We start from the raw sequence: 23,256 nt of genomic DNA on the forward strand, positions 1-23,256 counted from the left end.
GTTCTGTGCCCCAGGCCGGTGAAAGGTGACAGTGTGCCATGTTCTGTGCCCCAGGCCGGTGAAAGGTGGCAGTGTGCCATGTTCTGTGCCCCAGGCCGGTGAAAGGTGACAGTGTGCCATGTTCTGTGCCCCAGGCCGGTGAAAGGTGACAGTGTGCCATGTTCTGTGCCCCAGGCCGGTGAAAGGTGACAGTGTGCCATGTTCTGTGCCCCAGGCCGGTGAAAGGTGACAGTGTGCCATGTTCTGTGCCCCAGGCCGGTGAAAGGTGACTGGGTGACAGTGTGCCATGTTCTGTGCCCCAGGCCGGTGAAAGGTGACTGGGTGACAGTGTGCCATGTTCTGTGCCCCAGGCCGGTGAAAGGTGACTGGGTGGCAGTGTGCCATGTTCTGTGCCCCAGGCCGGTGAAAGGTGACTGGGTGGCAGTGTGCCATGTTCTGTGCCCCAGGCCGGTGAAAGGTGACTGGGTGGCAGTGTGCCATGTTCTGTGTCCCAGGCCGGTGAAAGGTGACTGGGTGACTGGGTGGCAGTGTGCCATGATCTGTGTCCCAGGCCGGTGAAAGGTGACAGTGTGCCATGATCTGTGCCCCAGGCCGGTGAAAGGTGACTGCCCCAGTATTGAAGCCTCATGTCCAGCAGCATAGCTACTAGTGTTATATGGTATACCGGTGCCATGGTAATATCACGGCACCAAAACCTCATACTTAATATACCAACATTTTAGAATACTGTAGTACCTGGGGCTAGGAAGGGCCAGGGACCTCACCATATTATCACCATGCTTAGGTGCCGATATGCTATTGGGATACTACTCGCTGTCTTGACATCTTGCTATCTTATCGTTGGTTAATTAAATAACAACACTAACTACTCTGTGTGTCTTCAAAATGCAGTTTTATAGATGGAACTCTTTCTTTTGTGTGAAAAGTAATTTCCAGTTTTGTTGGAAAGCTGCTGAATGTAGTTTGAAGAGAATTGTTGATTTTTGGTTTTATGATGCTCTGGTGTATCATTCTTCCAGTTCCTCCCTCTCTTCTTCACTCTGGTTCTTCCTCTCCCTCATACTGCAGTCGGGGATGACGCATCAGTATTGCTGTGGAGAGAACAGGAAGTGTAGTTTCGGTAGGCCAGCGGAGAGGGAGCGCGAACGCAGCTCTAATGACATGTTAGCCGCGCTGGACCATATCCAGGGAACACTCGCAGCATTTTGATGACATCACCTCTACCCCAGCCCCCCTCATCCAGCTATTGAAGAGAGGGCGTCAGCAAGCATCGGTCAGCGAACAGGAGCTAGTTACAGAAGGGAGGGGTTGTCCGCGAGCCAATGGGGAGAGGGCGACGGTGGGAGACGAGCCGACAGTGCTAGCAGTAGCAGGCTGGGACACGAGAAGAGAAGAGGGAATATCACTGCTCTGCCGAAGAGAGTCCGCGTGCCGCTCCGCTGCTGTTCCTCACTCACACTGAGAGGAAAGTTTTCCTGTACTGTTCATTCACCTCTATGTTGTCTGCTGGGAGCAGGATGAGGGACTCAGTGGATTGGCTCGCCAGCGGGCGTTTGGATGGAATGCAGCTCTAGAGAGCCGTGAGGCTCCTTATCTGTGTGTCTGGGTGATTTTACTCTGCACTGAAACATCTAACAGCCTGCCACTTTCCCAAGGGCCTCTCTGCACACAGCGGCTGACTGGGGTGTTTTCTATAGTCCACCATGACTCCTATATCCAGCTCCTCTGGAGAGGAGACCTGGGCTTCTGGCTGAGGAGGAGAGGTGTGTGTTTTGGGAAAGAGGTGTGTGTTTTTGGGGTACCCTTTTTATCATCCCACAACCCTCAGTGGCGTCATGCTGAGCCTGCAGGATTCACTGTTCTTTGAGATCAGCATCAAGTCTCTACTCAAGTCGTGGAGCGGCAGCTGTGAGTACCCTTGTGAAAGAGTCCCCACACCAGCACGTGATGTTTACATGCCACACCTGGGCAACAGCACGCTTATCTACCTCACACTCTCCTGGATTTACACACCACAAGCATAAATACGTTAATGATACCCATATAAGATTGCTTGTTCTCTTGGATGGCCACACAATGGTTTAATCAGAGCAGAAAGGGGGACGTGGGGAAGGGTCTAGGTATAGTGGTAGACAGATGGGGGGAGTTAGTCCAGCTGTGCCTATCTGGTCTAGTATGATCTATGTGCAGGTAGGAGTGGAGTGAGCTGTCTTTCTCTCCTCTTTACTGGCTGTCTCTTTCTCTTTACTGGCTGTCTCTTTCTCTTTACTGGCTGTCTCTTTCTCTTTACTGGCTGTCTCGTTCTCGCTTTACTGGCTGTCTCGTTCTCGCTTTACTGGCTGTCTCGTTCTCGCTTTACTGGCTGTCTCGTTCTCGCTTTACTGGCTGTCTCGTTCTCGCTTTACTGGCTGTCTCGTTCTCGCTTTACTGGCTGTCTCGTTCTCGCTTTACTGGCTGTCTCGTTCTCGCTTTACTGGCTGTCTCGTTCTCGCTTTACTGGCTGTCTCGTTCTCGCTTTACTGGCTGTCTCGTTCTCGCTTTACTGGCTGTCTCTTTCTCTCCTCTCTTCTCTCTTTACTGGCTGTCTCTTTCTCGCTTTACCGGCTGTCTCTTTCTCGCTTTACCGGCTGTCTCTTTCTCTCCTCGCCTTACCGGCTGTCTCTCTCTCCTCGCCTTACCGGCTGTCTCTCTCTCTCCTCGCCTTACCGGCTGTCTCTCTCTCTCCTCGCCTTACCGGCTGTCTCTTTCTCTCCTCGCCTTACCGCCTGTCTTTCTCTCCTCGCCTTACCGCCTGTCTCTCTCTCTCCTCGCTTTACCGCCTGTCTCTCTCTCTCCTCGCCTTACCGCCTGTCTCTTTCTCTCCTCGCCTTACCGCCTGTCTCTCTCTCTCCTCGCCTTACCGCCTGTCTCTTTCTCTCTTCTCGCCTTACCGTCTGTCTCTCTCTCTCTCTCGCCTTACCGCCTGTCTCTCTCTCTCTCCTCGCCTTACCGCCTGTCTCTCTCTCTCCTCGCCTTACCGCCTGTCTCTCTCTCTCCTCGCCTTACCGCCTGTCTCTCTCTCTCCTCGCCTTACCGCCTGTCTCTCTCTCTCCTCGCCTTACCGCCTGTCTCTCTCTCTCCTCGCCTTACCGCCTGTCTCTCTCTCTCCTCGCCTTACCGCCTGTCTCTCCTCGCCTTACCGCCTGTCTCTCTCTCTCCTCGCCTTACCGCCTGTCTCTCTCTCTCCTCGCCTTACCGCCTGTCTCTCTCTCTCCTCGCCTTACCGCCTGTCTCTCTCTCTCCTCGCCTTACCGCCTGTCTCTCTCTCTCCTACCGCCTGTCTACCGCCTGTCTCTCTCTCTCCTCGCCTTACCGCCTGTCTCTCTCTCTCCTCGCCTTACCGCCTGTCTCTCTCTCTCCTCGCCTTACCGCCTGTCTCTCTCTCTCCTCGCCTTACCGCCTGTCTCTCTCTCTCCTCGCTTTACTGGCCGCCTCTCCTCTCGCTTTACTGGCCGTCTCTCCTCTCGCTTTACTGGCCGTCTCTTTCTCTCTTTACTGGCCGTCTCTTTCTCTCCTCTCTTTACTGGCCGTCTCTTTCTCTCCTCTCTTTACTGGCCGTCTCTTTCTCTCCTCTCTTTACTGGCCGTCTCTTTCTCTCCTCTCTTTACTGGCCGTCTCTTTCTCTCCTCTCTTTACTGGCCGTCTCTTTCTCTCCTCTCTTTACTGGCCGTCTCTTTCTCTCCTCTCTTTACTGGCCGTCTCTTTCTCTCCTCTCTTTACTGGCCGTCTCTTTCTCTCCTCTCTTTACTGGGCCTGTCTCTTTCTCTCTCTTTTCTCTCCTCTCTTTACTGGGTCTCTTTCGTCTCTTTCTCTCCTCTCTTTACTGGCCGTCTCTTTCTCTCCTCTCTCTACTGGCCGTCTCTTTCTCTCCTCTCTCTACTGGCCGTCTCTTTCTCTCCTCTCTCTACTGGCTGTCTCTTTCTCTCCTCTCTCTACTGGCCGTCTCTTTCTCTCCTCTCTCTACCGGCCGTCTCGTCTCTCCTCTCTTTACCGGGGCCGTCTAGTCTCTCCTCTCTTTACCGGGGCCGTCTCGTCTCTCTTTACCGGGGCCTTCTCTCTCTCAAATTCAATTTGCTTTATTGGCATGTCAATATTGCCAAAGCAACAATGTATAAACAATAACAAATAATCATTTTTAAAAGAATAACAATAAATGGTAACAGTCAATTGTAGAATGTAATAAATATGAAAATATTTAGTTATAACGGTCATCTTCACCATTACATCAGTACTACAACTACTATCATCATTATTACCACCACCACCACCACTAAACTGCTATCATTACCACCCATACCACCACTACTACCACCACCACCACTAAACTGCTATCATTACCATTACCACCCATACCACTACCACCACCATCACTAAACTGCTATCATTACCATTACCAACCATACCACCACTACTACCACCATCACTAAACTGCTACCATTACCAACCATACCACTACTACTACTACCATCACTAAACTGCTATCATTACCATTACCACCCATACCACTACCACCACCATCACTAAACTGCTATCATTACCATTACCACCCATACCACCACTACTACCACCATCACTAAACTGCTACCATTACCAACCATACCACTACTACTACTACCATCACTAAACTGCTATCATTACCATTACCACCCATACCACTACCACCACCATCACTAAACTGCTATCATTACCATTACCACCCATACCACCACTACTACCACCATCACTAAACTGCTACCATTACCAACCATATCACTACTACTACTACCATCACTAAACTGCTATCATTACCATTACCACCCATACCAGTACCACCACCATCACTAAACTGCTATCATTACCATTACCACCCATACCACTACCACCACCATCACTAAACTGCTACCATTACCAACCATACCACTACTACTACTACCATCACTAAACTGCTATCATTACCATTACCACCCATACCACTACTACCACCCATACCACTACCACCACCATCACTAAACTGCTATCATTACCATGACCACCCATACCACTACCACCACCATCTCTAAACTGCTATCATTACCATTACCACCCATACCACTAAACTGCTACCATTACCACCCATACCACTACCACCACCATCACTAAACTGCTATCATTACCACCCATACCACTACTATTTGGAATCATAAACAACAATAATAGTAATAACAAGTAAGTTACTGTTTACTATGCAGATGTTATTATTCAGTGTTCCTCAGGCTATGGCAGACAAATACATATTTGGCTGCAAGAGGAGCCATTGCTCCTTCGCCCATGAGTATTTTTAGTTTTTCCTCTGGGTTTAATACGTTCAAATTTGGAATAAATGTATTTCTGTGAATAATGAATCTCTTGGTGAGGAATATTTCTCACAGTAAAGGAGAGAGTGCATCTGTCTTTCCCTCCCCTGTCGTGCAGTGACCACATACACGCTCCTCTTTTGGTAGCCATGTCTTATGTCTGCCGGTTTCTATTGCCAATCGGTGGTCACTCAGCCTGTACTTGGTAAGGATCGGTCTTTGCTTCGTATCTCTGACAGAGTAGAGATAATCAGCCAATTCATATTCTCTGTTTAGGGTCGGATAGCAATTTAGTAGGCTTTGCTATTTTGTTTCGTTTTTCCAATGTTGTATATATGAGTCCTTTGATTGGTTCATGATTTTGTTTATTTAAATTCTTTCTTTTGAAGCAGTGCTGGTATCGGCTTGGTTGGTTAGATCCAACACAAGCTGACTGGGAAGGCTTGTTTCTGGGCTCAGCTCTTGGGTTTGAAGTGCTTTAAATTCCAGACTTGAATTTGGACTTGAATTTAGATGTAGCCAAAATTAATGCTATTTTTTGTATTTTCATTATTACTGGAAAACGGCCCAATTCTGCCCTACATGCATTAGTTGGTGTATTTCTCTGGACTTGTAGGATTTTCAGACAGAATTCTGCACGTAGGGCTTCAATTGGATGTTTGTCCCACATTTTAAAGTCCAGTTTATTGAGTGGCCCCCAAACCTCACTTCCGTAAGGAGCTATTGGTAGGATTACACTGTCAAATATTTTGGTTCAAATTCTAATTGGGATGTTGATTTTGAATAATTTCATTTTTATTGCATACAATGCTCTGTGGGATTTTTCTTTGAGTGCATTCACTGCCATATTAAAGTTTCCCAATGCAGACCAATGTAGGTGTCCTTTTTAGTGTGTTCAATTATGGTGTTGTTCAGGGTGAATTTATATTTGTGCTTCTGACATCTGTTCTTTTTTTGGACAATCATGATTTTAGTTTTGGAAATGTATTGCCAGGGCCCAATTATAGCAATATTGTTCTAGAACATTAATGTTCTGTTGAAGACCTTTTGGTTGGTGATAGAAGTACCAAGTCATTAGCATATAGCAGGTATTTTACCTCTGTGTCAAATGGTGTGAGTCCTGGCGCTGGAGAATGATCCAACATGTCTGCTAATTCATTGATATAAATGTTGAAAAGATTTGTCTCACACCTCGACATTGTGAAAATAATTGTTCTTTGGTTTTTTATTGCACTTGTTTTTTGTGTACATACATTAAGTCATACACCTTACCACCAAGCCCACTTTGGAGAATTTTGTAGAATAGCCCTTCGTGCCAAATAGAATCAAATGCTTTTTTAAAGTCAATAAAGCAAGCAAAGTTTTTGCCCTCTTTTTTTTGGTGGACGTGTTTATTAATGAGTGTGTGTAAGGTGTATATGGTTAGTAGTACGATGGTTAGGGAGAAAGCCAATTTGACATTTACATATTACATTTGTTTCTTGAAGAAAGGTTTGAATTCTTGAATTCAAAATGCTACAGAAAACCGTTACTATTTATGCAAATCCCCCTGTAATTATTGGGGTCTGATTTGTCTCTACAAATCTCCAGGGGAGATGAGCCCCTGGTTCCAGACATCAGGGAAGCAGCCAGAAGTTAAAACCATGTTGAACAATTTAAGCACAGCATTTTGCAACTCCGGGTGTCCTGTTTTTCAGCATTTTATTTCTGATGTTGTCTAGACTACAAGCCTTCTTTGATTTAATAGATTTGAGCTTTTCACTTGGTTATTGGGTAATCTAATGGATTTAGGTTGGTTTTAATGACTGATTCAAGGATGTTATTTTTCTTTAACCTTTCTAGGGCACACGTTCCACTAGCGGAACCCCCTCCAACATCCCGCTGAAAAGGCATTGCGTGAAATTCAAAAATATTTTTTTAGAAATGTAACTTTCACACATTAACAAGTCCAATACAGCAAATGAAAGAAACATCTTATAAATCTACCCATCGGGTCCGATTTCAAAAATGCTTTACATGAAAGCACATATGGTTATGTTAGATCATAGCCAAGTCAAAAAACACACAGCCTTTTTTCCAGCCAAAGGTAGGAGTCACAAAAAGCAGAAATATAAATAAAATGAATCACTATCCTTTGATCTTCATCAGATGACACTCGTAGGACATCATGTTACACAATACATGTATGTTTTGTTTGATAATGTGCATATTTATATCCAAAAATCTCAGTTTACATTGGTGCGTTACATGCAGTAATGTTTTGATTCCAAAACATCTGGTGATTTTGCAGAAATAATTATAATAAACATTGATAAAAGATACAACTGTTATTCGCAGAATTAAAGAGACTTCTCCTTAATGAAACCGCGGTGTCAGATTTTTTTTTAAAGAAAATGACAGAAAAAGCATCATCTGAGAACTGCGCTCAACCCAAAACAGCCAGAGGAATATCTGCCATTGGAGTCAACAGAAGCTGGAAATAACACCATAAATATTCACTTTGATAATCTTCATCAGGAGGCACTCCCAAGAATTCCAGTTCGACAATAAATGACTGATTTATTCTATAAAGTCCATCATTTATGTCCAAATACATTTAACATTTAAGTCATTTAGCAGACTCTCTTATCCAGAGCGACTTACAAATTGGTGCATTCACCTTATGGCATCCAGTGGAACAGTCACTTTACAATAGTGCATCTAAATCTTAAAGGGGGGGGGGGTGAGAAGGATTACTTATCCTATCCTAGGTATTCCTTAAAGAGGTGGGGTTTCAGGTGTCTCCGGAAGGTGGTGATTGACTCCGCTGTCCTGGCGTCGTGAGGGAGTTTGTTCCACCATTGGGGGGGCCAGAGCAGCGAACAGTTTTGACTGGGCTGAGCGGGAGCTGTACTTACTCAGTGGTAGGGAGGCGAGCAGGCCAGAGGTGGATGAACGCAGTGCCCTTGTTTGGGTGTAGGGCCTGATCAGAGCCTGGAGGTACTGAGGTGCCGTTCCCCTCACAGCTCCGTAGGCAAGCACCATGGTCTTGTAGCGGATGCGAGCTTCAACTGGAAGCCAGTGGAGAGAGCGGAGGAGCGGGGTGACGTGAGAGAACTTGGGAAGGTTGAACACCAGACGGGCTGCGGCGTTCTGGATGAGTTGTAGGGGTTTAATGGCACAGGCAGGGAGCCCAGCCAACAGCGAGTTGCAGTAATCCAGACGGGAGATGACAAGTGCCTGGATTAGGACCTGCGCCGCTTCCTGTGTGAGGCAGGGTCGTACTCTGCGGATGTTGTAGAGCATGAACCTACAGGAACGGGCCACCGCCTTGATGTTAGCCTCTTGTTGTTAGCGTGTTCAGCCCAGTAATCCATCTTCATGAGGCGCAGGCACTTTGTCCAGACAAAAACTCAGTTCCGTTACAGTCCTTTAGAAACATGTCAAACGATGTATGGAATCAATCTTTAGGATGTTAACATAATACATCAATAATGTTCCAACCGGAGAATTCCTTTGTCTGAAGAAATGCACTGGAACGAGAGCTAACTGTCGGGAGCGCGCGTCACGAGACCAAGACACTCTGCCAGACCACTGACTCAGGTCTCATGAGCCCCTCCTTTATAGTAGAATCCTCATTCAAGTTTCTAAAGACGGTTGACATCTAGTGGAAGCCGTAGGAAGTGCAACTTGACTCCATAGACACTATTTGGTAGGCCAAGCTTTGATATTTGGTATGCCAAGCTTTGAAAAACTACAAATCTCAGATGTCCCACTTCCTGGATCCATTTTTCTCAGGTTTTCGCCTGCCATATGAGTTCTGTTATACTCACATACATCATTCAAACAGTTTTAGAAACTTCTGAGTGTTTTCTATCCCACCCTAATAATAATATGCATATTAGCATCTGGGACAGAGTAGGAGGCAGTTCGCTCTGGGCATGCTATTCATCCAAAAGTGAAAATGCTGCCCCCTATCCCAAAAAGTGTTAAAGCTTGGTCGCAAATGAATTTTCAAATGGACAATGACCTCAAGCATACTTCCAAAGTTGTAGCACAATGGTATTGGAGTGGCCGTGATGTTTTAGGCCCAGGTATGTAATAGTTTTCTGTGCTCTAGGGCAACGGAGTCTAGATGGAATTTTTGTATTTGTGGTGGGGCTTAAGCTGCATCCCTGTCTCACCCCACGGCCCTGTGGGAAGAAGTGTGTTTTTGTCCAACTCGAAACCGCGCACTTGTTTGTCTACATGGCAATTTGAGTCTAAATCTTTGTTGAAATCATCAAAGCATGAGAAGACTTTGCCTTAGTTTTTGTTTATTTGTCAATTAATGTGTGCAGGGTGAAATACATGGTCTGTTATACGGTAATTTGGTAACAGGCCAATTTGACATTTGCTCAGTACTTTGTTTTCACTGAGGAAATGTATGAGTTTGCTGTTAATGATAATGCAGAGGATTTTCCCAAGGTTGCTGTTGATGGATGTCTCAAATGTATCTCCCACTTTTGTGGAGTGGGGTGATCATTCCTGGGTTCCAAATATTGGGGGAGATGCCAGAGCTGAGGATTAATTTGAAGTATAGACACACACACAGCAGCTACGTTCGAATCTGTCCAGGCCCTTCAGACAACTCAGTTAAAATTACACATACCCATGACAATCATTTCAGATTAAACCCGTGACATTTAGAATGATGGATCTGGGCACACTCGTTTAACTTGTTGTTGGCCAATAATAAGTGGCAATAGGCTACAGTCAGAGCCTTTGTTTGTGGCTGAAATTAGGACCGATCTAATCAATGGAAGACTGAATTAAAAGTTCAAGGAAAAGGATGGTCATTATAGCCTAACAGCCAACATGTCCTACTTAATATTCTGAATGGAGCTGTTGTTATTTGTAACTGTAGGATGTGAAAGTGTATGCACTACAGCCTCAGTTAGCCTAGCTAACGTTAGCTAGGCTAACTAGCTTCTTCCAGTTTGATGCAGTCAAGACGGGTACTTCATAAACATATTTTATAAATAACCTACTATAGTGAGAGTCGGCTTGGTTGCTGTCTCTCCCTCCCTGCTCCTCATGTCTTGCCTGGTTCACCAATTACTTTGCAGACAGAGTTCAGTGTGTCAAATCGGAGGGCATGTTGTCCGGTCCTCTGGCAGTCTCTATGGGGGTGCCACAGGGTTCAATTCTCGGGCTGACTCTTTTCTCTGTATATCAATCAATGATTGCGATTCCCTGATCCACCTCTACGCAGACGACACCATTCTGTATACTTCCGGCCCGTCCTTGGACACTGTGCTATCTAACCTCCAAACGAGCTTCAATGCCATACAACACTCCTTCCGTGGCCTCCAACTGCTCTTAAACACTAGTAAAACCAAATGCATGCTTTTCAACCATTCGCTGCCTGCACCCGCACGCCCGACTAGCATCACCACCCTGGATGATCCCAACCTAGAATATGTGGACATCTATAAGTACCTAGGTGTCTGGCTAGACTGTAAACTCTCCTTCCATACTCATATCAAACATCTCCAATCTAAAATCAATCCGTTTTGTTACTAAACCACCATATACCACCCACCACTGTGACCTGTATGCTCTAGTCGGCTGGCCCTCGCTACATATTCATCGCCAGACCCACTGGCTCCAGGTCATCTACAAGTCCATGCTAGGTAAAGCTCTGCCTTATCTTAGTTCACTGGTCACGATGGCAACACCCACCCGTAGCACGCGCTCCAGCATGTGTATCTCACTGATCATCCCGAAAGCCAACACCTCATTTGGCCACCTTTCCTTACAGTTCTGCTGCCTGTGACTGGAACGAATTACAAAAAAACCAAAAATAAAATAAATAAAATAAAATAAATCGCTGAAGTTGGAGACTAATCTCCCTCACCAACTTTAAACATCTGCTATCGCTGCAGCTGTACATAGTCCATTGGTAAATAGCCCACCCAATTTTACCTACCTCATGCCCATACTGTTTATATTTACTTTTCTGCTCTTTTGCACACCAGTATCTCTATCTGCACATGACCATCTGATCATTTATCACTCCAGTGTTAATCTGCAAAATTGTAATTATTTGCCTACCTCCCCGCGCCTTTTGCACACAATGTATATAGACTTAATTTTTTTTTTTACTGTTATTGACTTGTTTATTGTTTACTCCATGTGTAACTTTTGTCTGTTCACACTGCTATGCTTTCTTGGCCAGGTCGCAGTTGTAAATGAGAACTTGTTCTCAACTAGCCTACCTGGTTAAATAAAGGTGAAAAAAATATATATGTCACTTGCTCACAGTACGGCCCCTCCCCCGCCTGCTCGAGCAGCACCTCTTTCTCTGCTTTATCAGTTCCTGTTAATAAAGTAGCTCAAATGCCTTTTCTGCTGCTTTCCTCACTCGTATTGGACCGGGTCTGGAGCTGACCAGGTCTATATGGAATGGTGTTGGTTGTTGTTACGAATCCCTTTTGGCCCGACAGTCTAGGGGGGATGGTAAATGAGACCCGTAACATAACTCATGCAATTTATAATAGTGACAAAGTAAAAGTGTTAACGAAATAACCAGGACAACTGAAATCTGTCAAACTCAGGGTTTATTGTAAAACACACGGTATGGGGGGAGCAGGAAAAGGGGCTGAGCTGGACCCAAGGAAAGAAACAATAAGTATTCAAAAACACCGCTAAGCTAGACTAGCCTACTTTAACAACAGCTAACTAACCAAAAATACAGTGGGTGGTCCACCCAGTTCTAACTAGTGTATTTAACAAAGTCTACCTACGGGTATTGTATGCCCATGGGCGACTTGTCTTGGTTTCCCCTTTTCCCACCAGCAAACAAACACCATAACCAAAACAATACTCACAGGTGATGACAAAGTGCTATGGAGCTGCTCAAACAAAAGAGAGGTCAATACACAAAGAGAGAGTGAAACACAGAGACCTACAGACATGGCATTTACAGAGAGATTGAGCTCTAGAGCAAACAACTGATGGGGTTTTTAAACCAAGGGAAAGGAACTGTGATTGGGTAGGAAACAGGAGGAGGTGTGTCTTCTGATTGATGATTGGATTGGTAACTGATTGGGAAGTGATGATTTTCACCTGTGATGGGAGAAGGAGAGAAAAGAAACACACACACACACACACACACACACACACACACACACACACACACACACACACACACACACACACACACACACACACACACACACACACACACACACACACACACACACACACAGGATACTTGTATCCGTAACAGTTGTCATTGGCTCTGTGCAGATGAGTTCTCTATATTTGAATAAATAATTTATGCGTATCGGGTCCGGGTGGGAAAGCCCCAGGTCCACTTTGGGAATGGGTCCAACTTTTTGGATCCGTCAAGACATTTACCCTCTTGTGTGCACTTCCAGTAGTACTGTATACCCCTGTATGGTACAGAGACGGTATGAAAATTTGGATACTGCCAAACCGTACTCTGGCTCTCCCTCTGTCGGTATCTTGGTAGCTCTCTGTCTGTATCTTGTTAGCTCTTTGTATGTATATTGGTAGCTCTCTGTCTGTATCTCTGGTTTCCACTCCGGTTATGGATGTGTCACAGCAACCTAAAAGGTCCTCAATGATATTGCCATTGCCCTTGATTCTAAGCAATATTGTGCTGATATTTTTATTTACTTGGCCAAAGCTTTTGATACGGTAGACCATTCCTTTCTCATGGGATGTACTGGTTTACTAACTACCTCTCTGAGTGCAGTGTATAAAGTCAGAAAATCTGCTGTCTCAGCCACTATCTGTCACCAAGGGAGTACCCCAAGGCTCAATCCTAGGCTCCATGCTTATCTCAATTTTCTTCAACAACATAGCTCAGGCAGTAGGATGCTCTCTCATCCATTTATATGCAGATGATAGTCTTATACTCAGCTGGCCCCTCTCTGGATTTTGTGTTAGATGTGCTACAACAAAGCTTTCTTAGTGTCCAACAAGCTTTCTCTACCCTTAACCTTGTTCTGAACACCTCCAAAACAAATGTCATGTGGTTTGGTAAGAGGAATGCCCCTCTCCCCACCAGTGTGATTACTATTATATTACTAATAAAATATATTGGTCGCTCTCTGTCTCTCGGTTGCTCTCTGTCATCCCATGGGATGGCTAATGTTTCTTCATTGATCGGTCTTCTCATTAACTCCCATGTATTATTGGTATACAGCACCGATCACATCAGTGTGCCTGTACTCCATCCTATTGACCTTACTCATCATCCAGACTACTGGAAGGTTACAGGGCCATTACTGAAGCGGTGTGTTTGCCTCAATACATCTGTTATTTTGATTATCAAGAAATAAACACATTGGAAATAGTCCGTTTTCTGGAACAGAAAATGACTAAACCTATTCTGCCTTAGTCTCATATTTATCCTAATACTTCCTCAGGATCTGTGGCCCAATGAATTTATAATTTTAGTAATATTTTTGTCTGCCACACTGCTACTAGCACCCTAATTGTAAACTAAACAGGGCACCTCTAACGGTCGGTAATTCAGTCTGCCTCAGTAGCTAGCTGCTGACTCCTTGTAAAATGATCAGTAGAAAAGCAAGCTGACCGTTGGGTAAACAGATTTTTCCCCTTTGCCTCTCTTTCTCTAATGAATGCCCCCTCTCCCCTCTGTTCCCCCTCCCTGTGTTGGCTGCCAACTCTTCGTCATTGGACCTCTCAGTAAGAACAATGAGGAGTAAGGCCTAGTTTCAGCAACTGTCACTATGCTACTCTGCCAAACTTTTATCTCCTGTGCTCTTTTCCTTTTTCTTTCATTCTTTTTCCGCTATATTTGATGTTCCAGACTGTTCCAGCCCCCTGTGTACTCTGTCCTGCTCAGCCTGTCCTCAGCTCCTCTGCAGTCACAAGTTTTCAGCCAAAACACTCATTATAAGAAGATGGCTCTGTGATCACCCTGCTAGGCACTGGCCTCAGTACAGATAACCCTGTTATCAGTCTACTTGTTACACCTGCCAGGATTATTCATGTCCCTTTTAAACACTGAATGCTTTTTAGTAATGTTACTTTGCTTGTGTGATAAGAGTGATTTACTGCAGTGTTGTATCTATTTGAACTGAATGAGGGCAGTAGGCACGGATTGGAATCTGCACATGTTCAGACACATTGTTAGAAAAGTACTGTGAGTAAACATTTAGCTCTCATGCAGTCAAACACATTCCATTGTTCCTGGTTGTCCTGAGAGCGGAAGTGAGAGGCCTTAGGGAGCGCTCTATTTTTACTGTGACGAGGTGGAGTCACAGACTAATAGTTGTGTAATCCCACTGGGTGCTCTGTTTTAATTGCAGGCATGAGCTCTTCTCTCTGTCGCAGTGGGAGTTCTGGACCTTTGGCACGCTCGGCATGGAGTACATGTGGTCTGGTTCATCTCCACTCACAGAACCGTAGTTACTAGACTCTCGCTGGAGTGCTTTCAGTAGGTACCTACAGAATCTTTAGCCCATTAATTTATCTGCTATTGAGACAGAAAATATTTTTGTGGCTTGATAATTTGACAAATGAATGAAAGCATAGATTTTGTGTGTTGCTAGAAGGTAGAGAAAGATCTCGGTAATAGGTTAGTGGATGTGCAGGTGCATCACATTTATTAGTCTTGCAGATACATACCACGGTGTCGTTCCTCTTTAGAACGTCCTCCTCTTAGCAAGATAACAAGGCAATCTGGGCAGGGATGTGTTGTTTACTTGCCATCACAAGGTCATGTTTGCATTCAAATTTGAATGGGGTGTTGAGGGATTCAGTACAGTATTAAGTAGGTATAGTGACAGGCCAGGCAGTAAGTGGAAGCAGCTCTGGTGTTTGCAATGGGGTTAGTTGGGGAAATTCCTTAAATCAAATAATATCCTACATTTTGGGGGGATGGTCGGGATTGTTTTTAACTTTGTTTATCCTGTGTGTCTCGGGAGATACAGTGCGCTCTGCAGCAGGGCAAGCGATAGGCAGGGGCTGGTGTGTGTGAAAAGGGAGCGCGAGGAAAAAGTAGGCACTAGGCGCTAGTAAGACAAAGTTGTAAATGCCATAGGTTATCTATCATCCTACCTGGCAGTGCCTGTCTTGACTGCATCAAATCGATGAAATGAAGCTAGCCAGATGTTAGCTTGTCAGCTAGCCAGATGTTAGCTTGTCAGCTAGGCTAGTTGAGGCTATTTTTTTATGCGCTACCCGTCCTTGCCTACAACAACGCCATTCATATTAAACAGCCTACCTGTTGGTTGCTTGTTGTAGCCTACTTCTCATTTAGCTAACTTAATCCCGTCATTTGAATTACATTTTGCTTTGATTAGACATCTCCCACTTCACCTTGCTCCACATGGAGCCTCTGACTGTAGTGTCAACAACAAGCTCCACATGGAGACTCTGACTGTAGTGTCAACAACAAGATTCACATGGAGCCTCTGACTGTAGTGTCAACAACAAGCTCCACATGGAGCCTCTGACTGTAGTGTCAACAACAAGCTCCACATGGAGACTCTGACTGTAGTGTCAACAACAAGCTCCACATGGAGCCTCTGACTGTAGTGTCAACAACAAGCTCCACATGGAGCCTCTGACTGTAGTGTCAACAACAAGCTCCACATGGAGCCTCTGACTGTAGTGTCAACAACAAGCTCCACATGGAGCCTCTGACTGTAGTGTCAACAACAAGCTCCACATGGAGCCTCTGACTGTAGTGTCAACAACAAGCTCCACATGGAGCCTCTGACTGTAGTGTCAACAACAAGCTCCACATGGAGCCTCTGACTGTAGTGTCAACAACAAGCTCCACATGGAGCCTCTGACTGTAGTGTCAACAACAAGCTCCACATGGAGCCTCTGACTGTAGTGTCAACAACAAGATCCACATGGAGACTCTGACTGTAGTGTCAACAACAAGCTCCACATGGAGCCTCTGACTGTAGTGTCAACAACAAGATCCACATGGAGCCTTTGACTGTAGTGTCAACAACAAGCTCCACATGGAGCCTCTGACTGTAGTGTCAACAACAAGCTCCACATGGAGACTCTGACTGTAGTGTCAACAACAAGATCCACATGGAGACTCTGACTGTAGTGTCAACAACAAGATCCACATGGAGCCTCTGACTGTAGTGTCAACAACAAGCTCCACATGGAGACTCTGACTGTAGTGTCAACAACAAGCTCCACATGGAGCCTCTGACTGTAGTGTCAACAACAAGCTCCACATGGAGCCTCTGACTGTAGTGTCAACAACAAGCTCCACATGGAGCCTCTGACTGTAGTGTCAACAACAAGATCCACATGGAGCCTCTGACTGTAGTGTCAACAACAAGATCCACATGGAGCCTGACTGTCAACAACAAGCTCCACATGGAGCCTCTGACTGTAGTGTCAACAACAAGCTCCACATGGAGCCTCTGACTGTAGTGTCAACAACAAGCTCCACATGGAGACTCTGACTGTAGTGTCAACAACAAGCTCCACATGGAGACTCTGACTGTAGTGTCAACAACAAGCTCCACATGGAGACTCTGACTGTAGTGTCAACAACAAGCTCCACATGGAGCCTCTGACTGTAGTGTCAACAACAAGCTCCACATGGAGCCTCTGTAGTGTCAACAACAAGATCCACATGGAGCCTCTGACTGTAGTGTCAACAACAAGATCCACATGGAGCCTCTGACTTTAGTGTCAACAACAAGATCCACATGGAGCCTCTGACTGTAGTGTCAACAACAAGCTCCACATGGAGCCTCTGACTGTAGTGTCAACAACAAGATCCACATGGAGCCTCTGACTGTAGTGTCAACAACAAGATCCACATGGAGCCTCTGACTGTAGTGTCAACAACAAGCTCCACATGGAGCCTCTGACTGTAGTGTCAACAACAAGATCCACATGGAGCCTCTGACTGTAGTGTCAACAACAAGCTCCACATGGAGCCTCTGACTGTAGTGTCAACAACAAGCTCCACATGGAGCCTCTGACTGTAGTGTCAACAACAAGCTCCACATGGAGCCTCTGACTGTAGTGTCAACAACAAGATCCACATGGAGCCTCTGACTGTAGTGTCAACAACAAGATCCACATTGAGCCAAAGACTGTAGTGTCAACAACAAGCTCCACATGGAGCCTCTGACTGTAGTGTCAACAACAAGCTCCACATGGAGCCTCTGACTGTAGTGTCAACAACAAGCTCCACATGGAGACTCTGACTGTAGTGTCAACAACAAGCTCCACATGGAGACTCTGACTGTAGTGTCAACAACAAGCTCCACATGGAGACTCTGACTGTAGTGTCAACAACAAGCTCCACATGGAGCCTCTGACTGTAGTGTCAACAACAAGCTCCACATGGAGCCTCTGTAGTGTCAACAACAAGATCCACATGGAGCCTCTGACTGTAGTGTCAACAACAAGATCCACATGGAGCCTCTGACTTTAGTGTCAACAACAAGATCCACATGGAGCCTCTGACTGTAGTGTCAACAAGCTCCACATGGAAGTCAACAACAAGATCCACATGGAGCCTCTGACTGTAGTGTCAACAACAAGATCCACATGGAGCCTCTGACTGTAGTGTCAACAACAAGCTCCACATGGAGCCTCTGACTGTAGTGTCAACAACAAGATCCACATGGAGCCTCTGACTGTAGTGTCAACAACAAGCTCCACATGGAGCCTCTGACTGTAGTGTCAACAACAAGATCCACATGGAGCCTCTGACTGTAGTGTCAACAACAAGATCCACATGGAGACTCTGACTGTAGTGTCAACAACAAGCTCCACATGGAGCCAAAGACTGTGGTGTCAGGTATTCTAATTACCATGCCCATCCCTAGAAGGTAGAGATGTTGCACGTCACAAATGACTCCCCATTGAGAGAGGGGGAAGATGGGCAGAGACCTGGCCAAGGAAAGGATGCCTTGTATGTTTTTCTTCACCCTGTTGTTGAGTGGAAATGCACAAACAATGTTTCTAATTTCTGTATGCCAGGCAGTCAGCAGCCCAGCTGGCCCAAGGTGAGAGGGAGAGCGAGAAGGGGAGGGAGAGAATTAGAGTGAAGGGGGCAGCGAAGGAGGAAGAGCGAGTGAGGGAGTCTGAGGCCACAGGACAGTCATTGGCTGTAGGGAGTTGGCTATGTGACATCATCAGGGGAGGAAGGGGGTGTTGGTGGAACACGGTAAACAAAGAGGGAATGTTTGAAAGGCTCTCTGTGCTGCAGAACAACATTTTAACTACGCTCAACTAATTCGCCCCAAAATTATACCCCAATTCACCCCAACACTGTGCTGTCCCTGACTCTGAGTCCTTTTACATAAAGCACTGTGTCTGTGTTGGCTGCGGTGCCCCTGCGCTTGCTGAACCATTAGAAATGTCCAATTATGTTTGTTCTGCTAATAAGGGTGCCACCTCTAGTTCTTTGTGGCTGTTACTGTACCAGTGGACTAACTTGTGTGGCTGCTAATTAAAATAGAAAGGGGTGTAATGCTCCCCAACACTACTGTATAGGCAAATACCACCCAACTCTGAAACGCCAACACTTTAGTACGGGCCTATTACGCAACCATCTGAGTTAAGCCTAAGCTGTGTGTGTCTCTGTTTGTTCAGTAGGGTTTAAATGGGTGCGTTGCTGGGTGTTAACTGGGTGTTAACATCTTTCCTCCTCTTCTGACAAAACTCCTACATTTTTACTGTGTGCCATTTTACTCCTTGCTATTGTTTGAAGTTTTGGGAACACATTAGTGTTCCCATGGTAACAGGAAGAAACAGTAATATGTTTCCTGGGAGGAGGAAGGTGGTGGGTAGCTGATGAGTAGCTGTCCGTCCCAGTGTCCCCTCTTTCCTGACCGAGCAGACTGTGTCCTAGTCGAGCAGCAAACAGGCCGTTGGTCTGTTTATAAACTTCAGAATGGGAAGCTTTCTTTCCCACCATCCTGTGTGTATTCTACCAGTTTGTGTGTTGTGGTATGTCCTGGTATGTCAGTGAATGTTCAGTGTAGCTCCATGTTTTATTGATGGACATAGGAGAGGATTCTGTTTTGAATTATGTGGTTGTTTGTTTACACCTGTTTCTAGGGAAACCAACAACACAGATCAAATGAATGCTTAACGAATGGACACCATGGCTTTATTCACTATTTAAACATGCGTGTACCAACCATCCCACAAGCTCCCACATACACACACTCCTCTCTCTTGAGGTGAGTTCCTATGCTGACCCTTTTAGGTATGTGTTACAGGAAGCTTGTGTAAATATTGAGAGCTCCTGTGCACAGATTCACTTTTCTGCATCCAGCCGAGTGCGTTTTAACTAGAGGTCGACCGATTTTGATATTTCAACGCCGATACCGATTAAAAAGCTGATACCGATTTAATCGGACGATATAAATGAAATAAAAAATGTATTTGTAATAATGACAATTACAACAATACTGAATGAACACTTATTTTAACTTAATATAATACATCAATAAAAATCCATTTAGCCTCAAATAAATAATAAAACATGTTCAATTTGGAAATAAATAATAAAGCATGTTCAATTTTGTTTAAATAATACAAAAACAAAGTGTTGCAGAAGAAACTAAAAGTGCAATATGTGCCATGTAAGAAGGGGAACGTTTAAGTTCCTTGACCTTAATATTCATCTTTACATAACTGTGTGAGTCTGAGATGATATTATTGCTCTTAGTCTGTTCAGTGGGTTTTAGGGGTGTAGTCCAGTGAGGCCTATGCTACATCACTTTTATCCAATTTTCAAGATGCCCTCATGGCTTGCAGTTAGTTTTGCGATTGCTAATGAAATCAAGCTACGACGAGGCTAAAGGCTAGGCATGTGTTAATTAGCATACTAGCATAGCTCCTCTCTGAGATTGATTTTCTATCTGCTTGAATTATAGCTGACCCCTGACCTCGTGTCATGTGAGGGTTGGTCTCTGACTAGGGCTGTGACAGTCTCCGTTATAACTGTTCAAATAGCCAAAGTGTATCTGATCTAGGGCTGACCACATTTAGTTGACAGGTCGGTTGTTCGGTCGATAGGTTCTTGGTCGGCCAAGATTATTTTTTTTGCCGAGCAGTGGCAAATATATGTAAAAAGAAATGATGGCACACAAGACACATGTCTGATTCACATCTGTCTAATTGGACTAGTCCATTGCTGAGGCTGCGTGGATCGCACACCAGTAGTACATTTACCATGTATTCCCATCATTATAATCTAAAAGGCTTGTTTGGTTATGGTCATTTCTGTTAATGCATTCAATATCTTATTATTATTACCCTCTTACTGTTGTCATTGTTGAAGTGGACATGTTGTTTGCAGAGAGCACAACCTAGGCTACACTTGTGAGGAAAACATTGTTTCATTTCATTCCATTTAGGAGATTGAAGTTTGTTTGGAGCGCTCCTGTCAATCTTGATTACGCATATACAGTGGGGAGAACAAGTATTTGATACACTGCCGATTTTGCAGATTTTCCTACTTACAAAGCATGTAGAGGTCTGTCATTTTTATCATAGGTACACTTCAACTGTGAGAGACGGAATCTAAAACAAAAATCCAGAAAATCACATTGTATGATTTTTAAGTAATTAATTAGCATTTTATTGCATGACAAGTTTTTGATACATCAGAAAAGCAGAACTTAATATTTGGTACAGAAACTTTTGTTTGCAATTACAGAGATCATAAGTGTCCTGTAGTTCTTGACCAGGTTTGCACACACTGCAGCAGGGATTTTGGCCCACTCCTCCATACAGACCTTCTCCAGATCCTTCAGGTTTCGGGGCTGTCGCTGGGCAACACTAACTTTCAGCTCCCTCCAAAGATTTTCTATTGTGTTTAGGTCTGGAGACTGGCTAGGCCTGATTGTCTTAACTCACCATCACTGTAGAGCTTCTCAATTGTTTTCTTCTCCTCAAACTTGAAGTAAACAAAGTCTGTTTTCACATCCACTGAGATGCTACATTGAGAAACTATTGTCAATTTGAAAAACCTTTCCAGTTCTCTCCCTTTCAATTTTCCACTCAGCATGAAAGGGGGAGAAATGTCATGCTCTGATCTGGTGGAAACGTCATAAAATAGGCCTGATTACTTCTTATCCCTTGTGCAAAACAGCATACAGCTGTCTGTCTGTCGCTCAATGGTGAGGGGAAACTCTTGAGTACCCAGAATATGTTATTCAATGTTGCAAGTTTGCTCAGAGGAGCTTCAGGCTGGACCAAGTTAATACAATAGTTGATACAATCTTTCAAGTTCCATGCAGACAGGCCATGCATAGCCAATGTGATTGACAGGATATTTATTTTCATCAGGATATTTCCTACTTGCAGGCTGCAATGTTTTTAATTGTTGGCTTTATGTAGGATATTTTTACATATTGGCAATTGCAATAAAAGTTGCTTTTAAATTTCATTTAGACATTGATTTATAGTTTTTTTTTAACTAGGTAGACTAGTAAATGAGAACTTGTTCTCAACAACTGCGACCTGGCCAAGATAAAGCAAAGCAGTGCGACACAAACACATGGAGTTACACATGTAATAAACAAGCGTACAGTCAATAACACAATAGAAAAAAAAATAGGCCATAGTAGTGAAGTAATTACAATTTAGCAGATTAACACTGGAGTGATAGATGAGCATATGATGATGTTCAAGTAGATATACTGGTGTGCAAAAGAGCCGAAAAGTACATAAAAACAATATGGGGATGAGGAAAGTAGATTGGGTGGGCTAATTATAGATGGGCTATTTACAGCTGCAGCGATCGGTTAGCTGCTCAGATAGCTGATGTTTAAAGTTAGTGAGGGAAATATAAATCTCCAGCTTCAGTGATTTCTGCAACTCGCTCCAGCCATTGGCAGCAGAGAACTGGAAGGAAAGGTGACTCAAGGAGGTGTTGGCTTTGGGGATGACCAGTGATATATACCTGCTGGAACTTGTGCTACCGATCAATGTTGTTATCGTGACCAGTGATGTGAGTTAAGGCGGAGCTTTCCATAGCATAGACTTTTAGATGACCTGGAGCCATTGGGTCTGGCAAGGATTATGTAGCGAGGTCCAGCCTACAAGAGCATACAGGTTGCATTCGTGGGTGGTGTAAGGTGCTTTGGTGACAAAACGGATGGCACTGATAGGCTGCATCCAGTTTGCTGGGTAGAGTATTGGAAGCCATTTTGTAAATGACATCATCGAGGATCGGTAGGATAGTCAGTTTTACGAGAGTAAAATAATAATATGTTTGGCGGCGTTAATGAAGGAGGCTTTGTTGTGAAATAGGAAGCCGATTCTAGATTTTATTTTGTATTGGCAATGTTTATTATGAGTCTAGCCAGACACCTAGGTATTTGTAGTTGTCCACGTATTCTAAGCCAGAACCATCCAGATTAGTGATGCTAGTCGGGCGGGCAGGTGTGGGCAGCGAACGGTTGAAAAGCATGCATTTGGTTTTTACTAGTGTTTAAGAGCAGTTGGAGGCCACGGAAGGTGTGTTGTATGGGTTTGAAGCTCGTTTGGAGGTTGGCTAACACGGTGTTCAAGGAATGGCCAGATGTATACAGAATGGTGTCGTCTGCGTAGAGGTGGATCAGAGAATCACCCTGATCATATCAATCATATGAAGACTTTATTATAAATTAAATGAAACTATTCCAGAAAAATGTGCATCTGAAAATCATAATTGACACTCAGATCAGTAGAAATGGTTGAATAACTTGGCACTCCAAATGGAAATGGTTGTCGACCACTGGTGTAACTGATTACCGGTTAACATCAGGAGCATAACAGCAGAAAATGTGAAGGCCAGCAGCAGCAGGAAGGTCGGGAACAGGTTTGTTTCTTCCGGTTAGGCTATATTGATCTCTGGCTCCCTCTTTAGTAATTTGTGTGTTCATTTTTA

General features: G+C 44.6%; 1 protein-coding gene across 1 annotated transcript in view; it reads left to right on the forward strand.

Moving 5' to 3' along the window:
• Positions 1-1,356: 1,356 nt before the first annotated feature.
• fryl (furry homolog, like) overlaps positions 1,357-23,256 on the forward strand; it is an 80,045-nt gene continuing 58,145 nt past the window's right edge. Inside the window, 1 exon segment of the mRNA XM_046300592.1 lies at positions 1,357-1,908. Within this exon segment, the coding sequence (XP_046156548.1) occupies positions 1,836-1,908 (73 nt within the window). The 5' untranslated portion in view covers positions 1,357-1,835.

Source organism: Oncorhynchus gorbuscha, linkage group LG15, assembly GCF_021184085.1.
Source record: "Oncorhynchus gorbuscha isolate QuinsamMale2020 ecotype Even-year linkage group LG15, OgorEven_v1.0, whole genome shotgun sequence".
Lineage (NCBI taxonomy): Eukaryota > Metazoa > Chordata > Actinopteri > Salmoniformes > Salmonidae > Oncorhynchus > Oncorhynchus gorbuscha.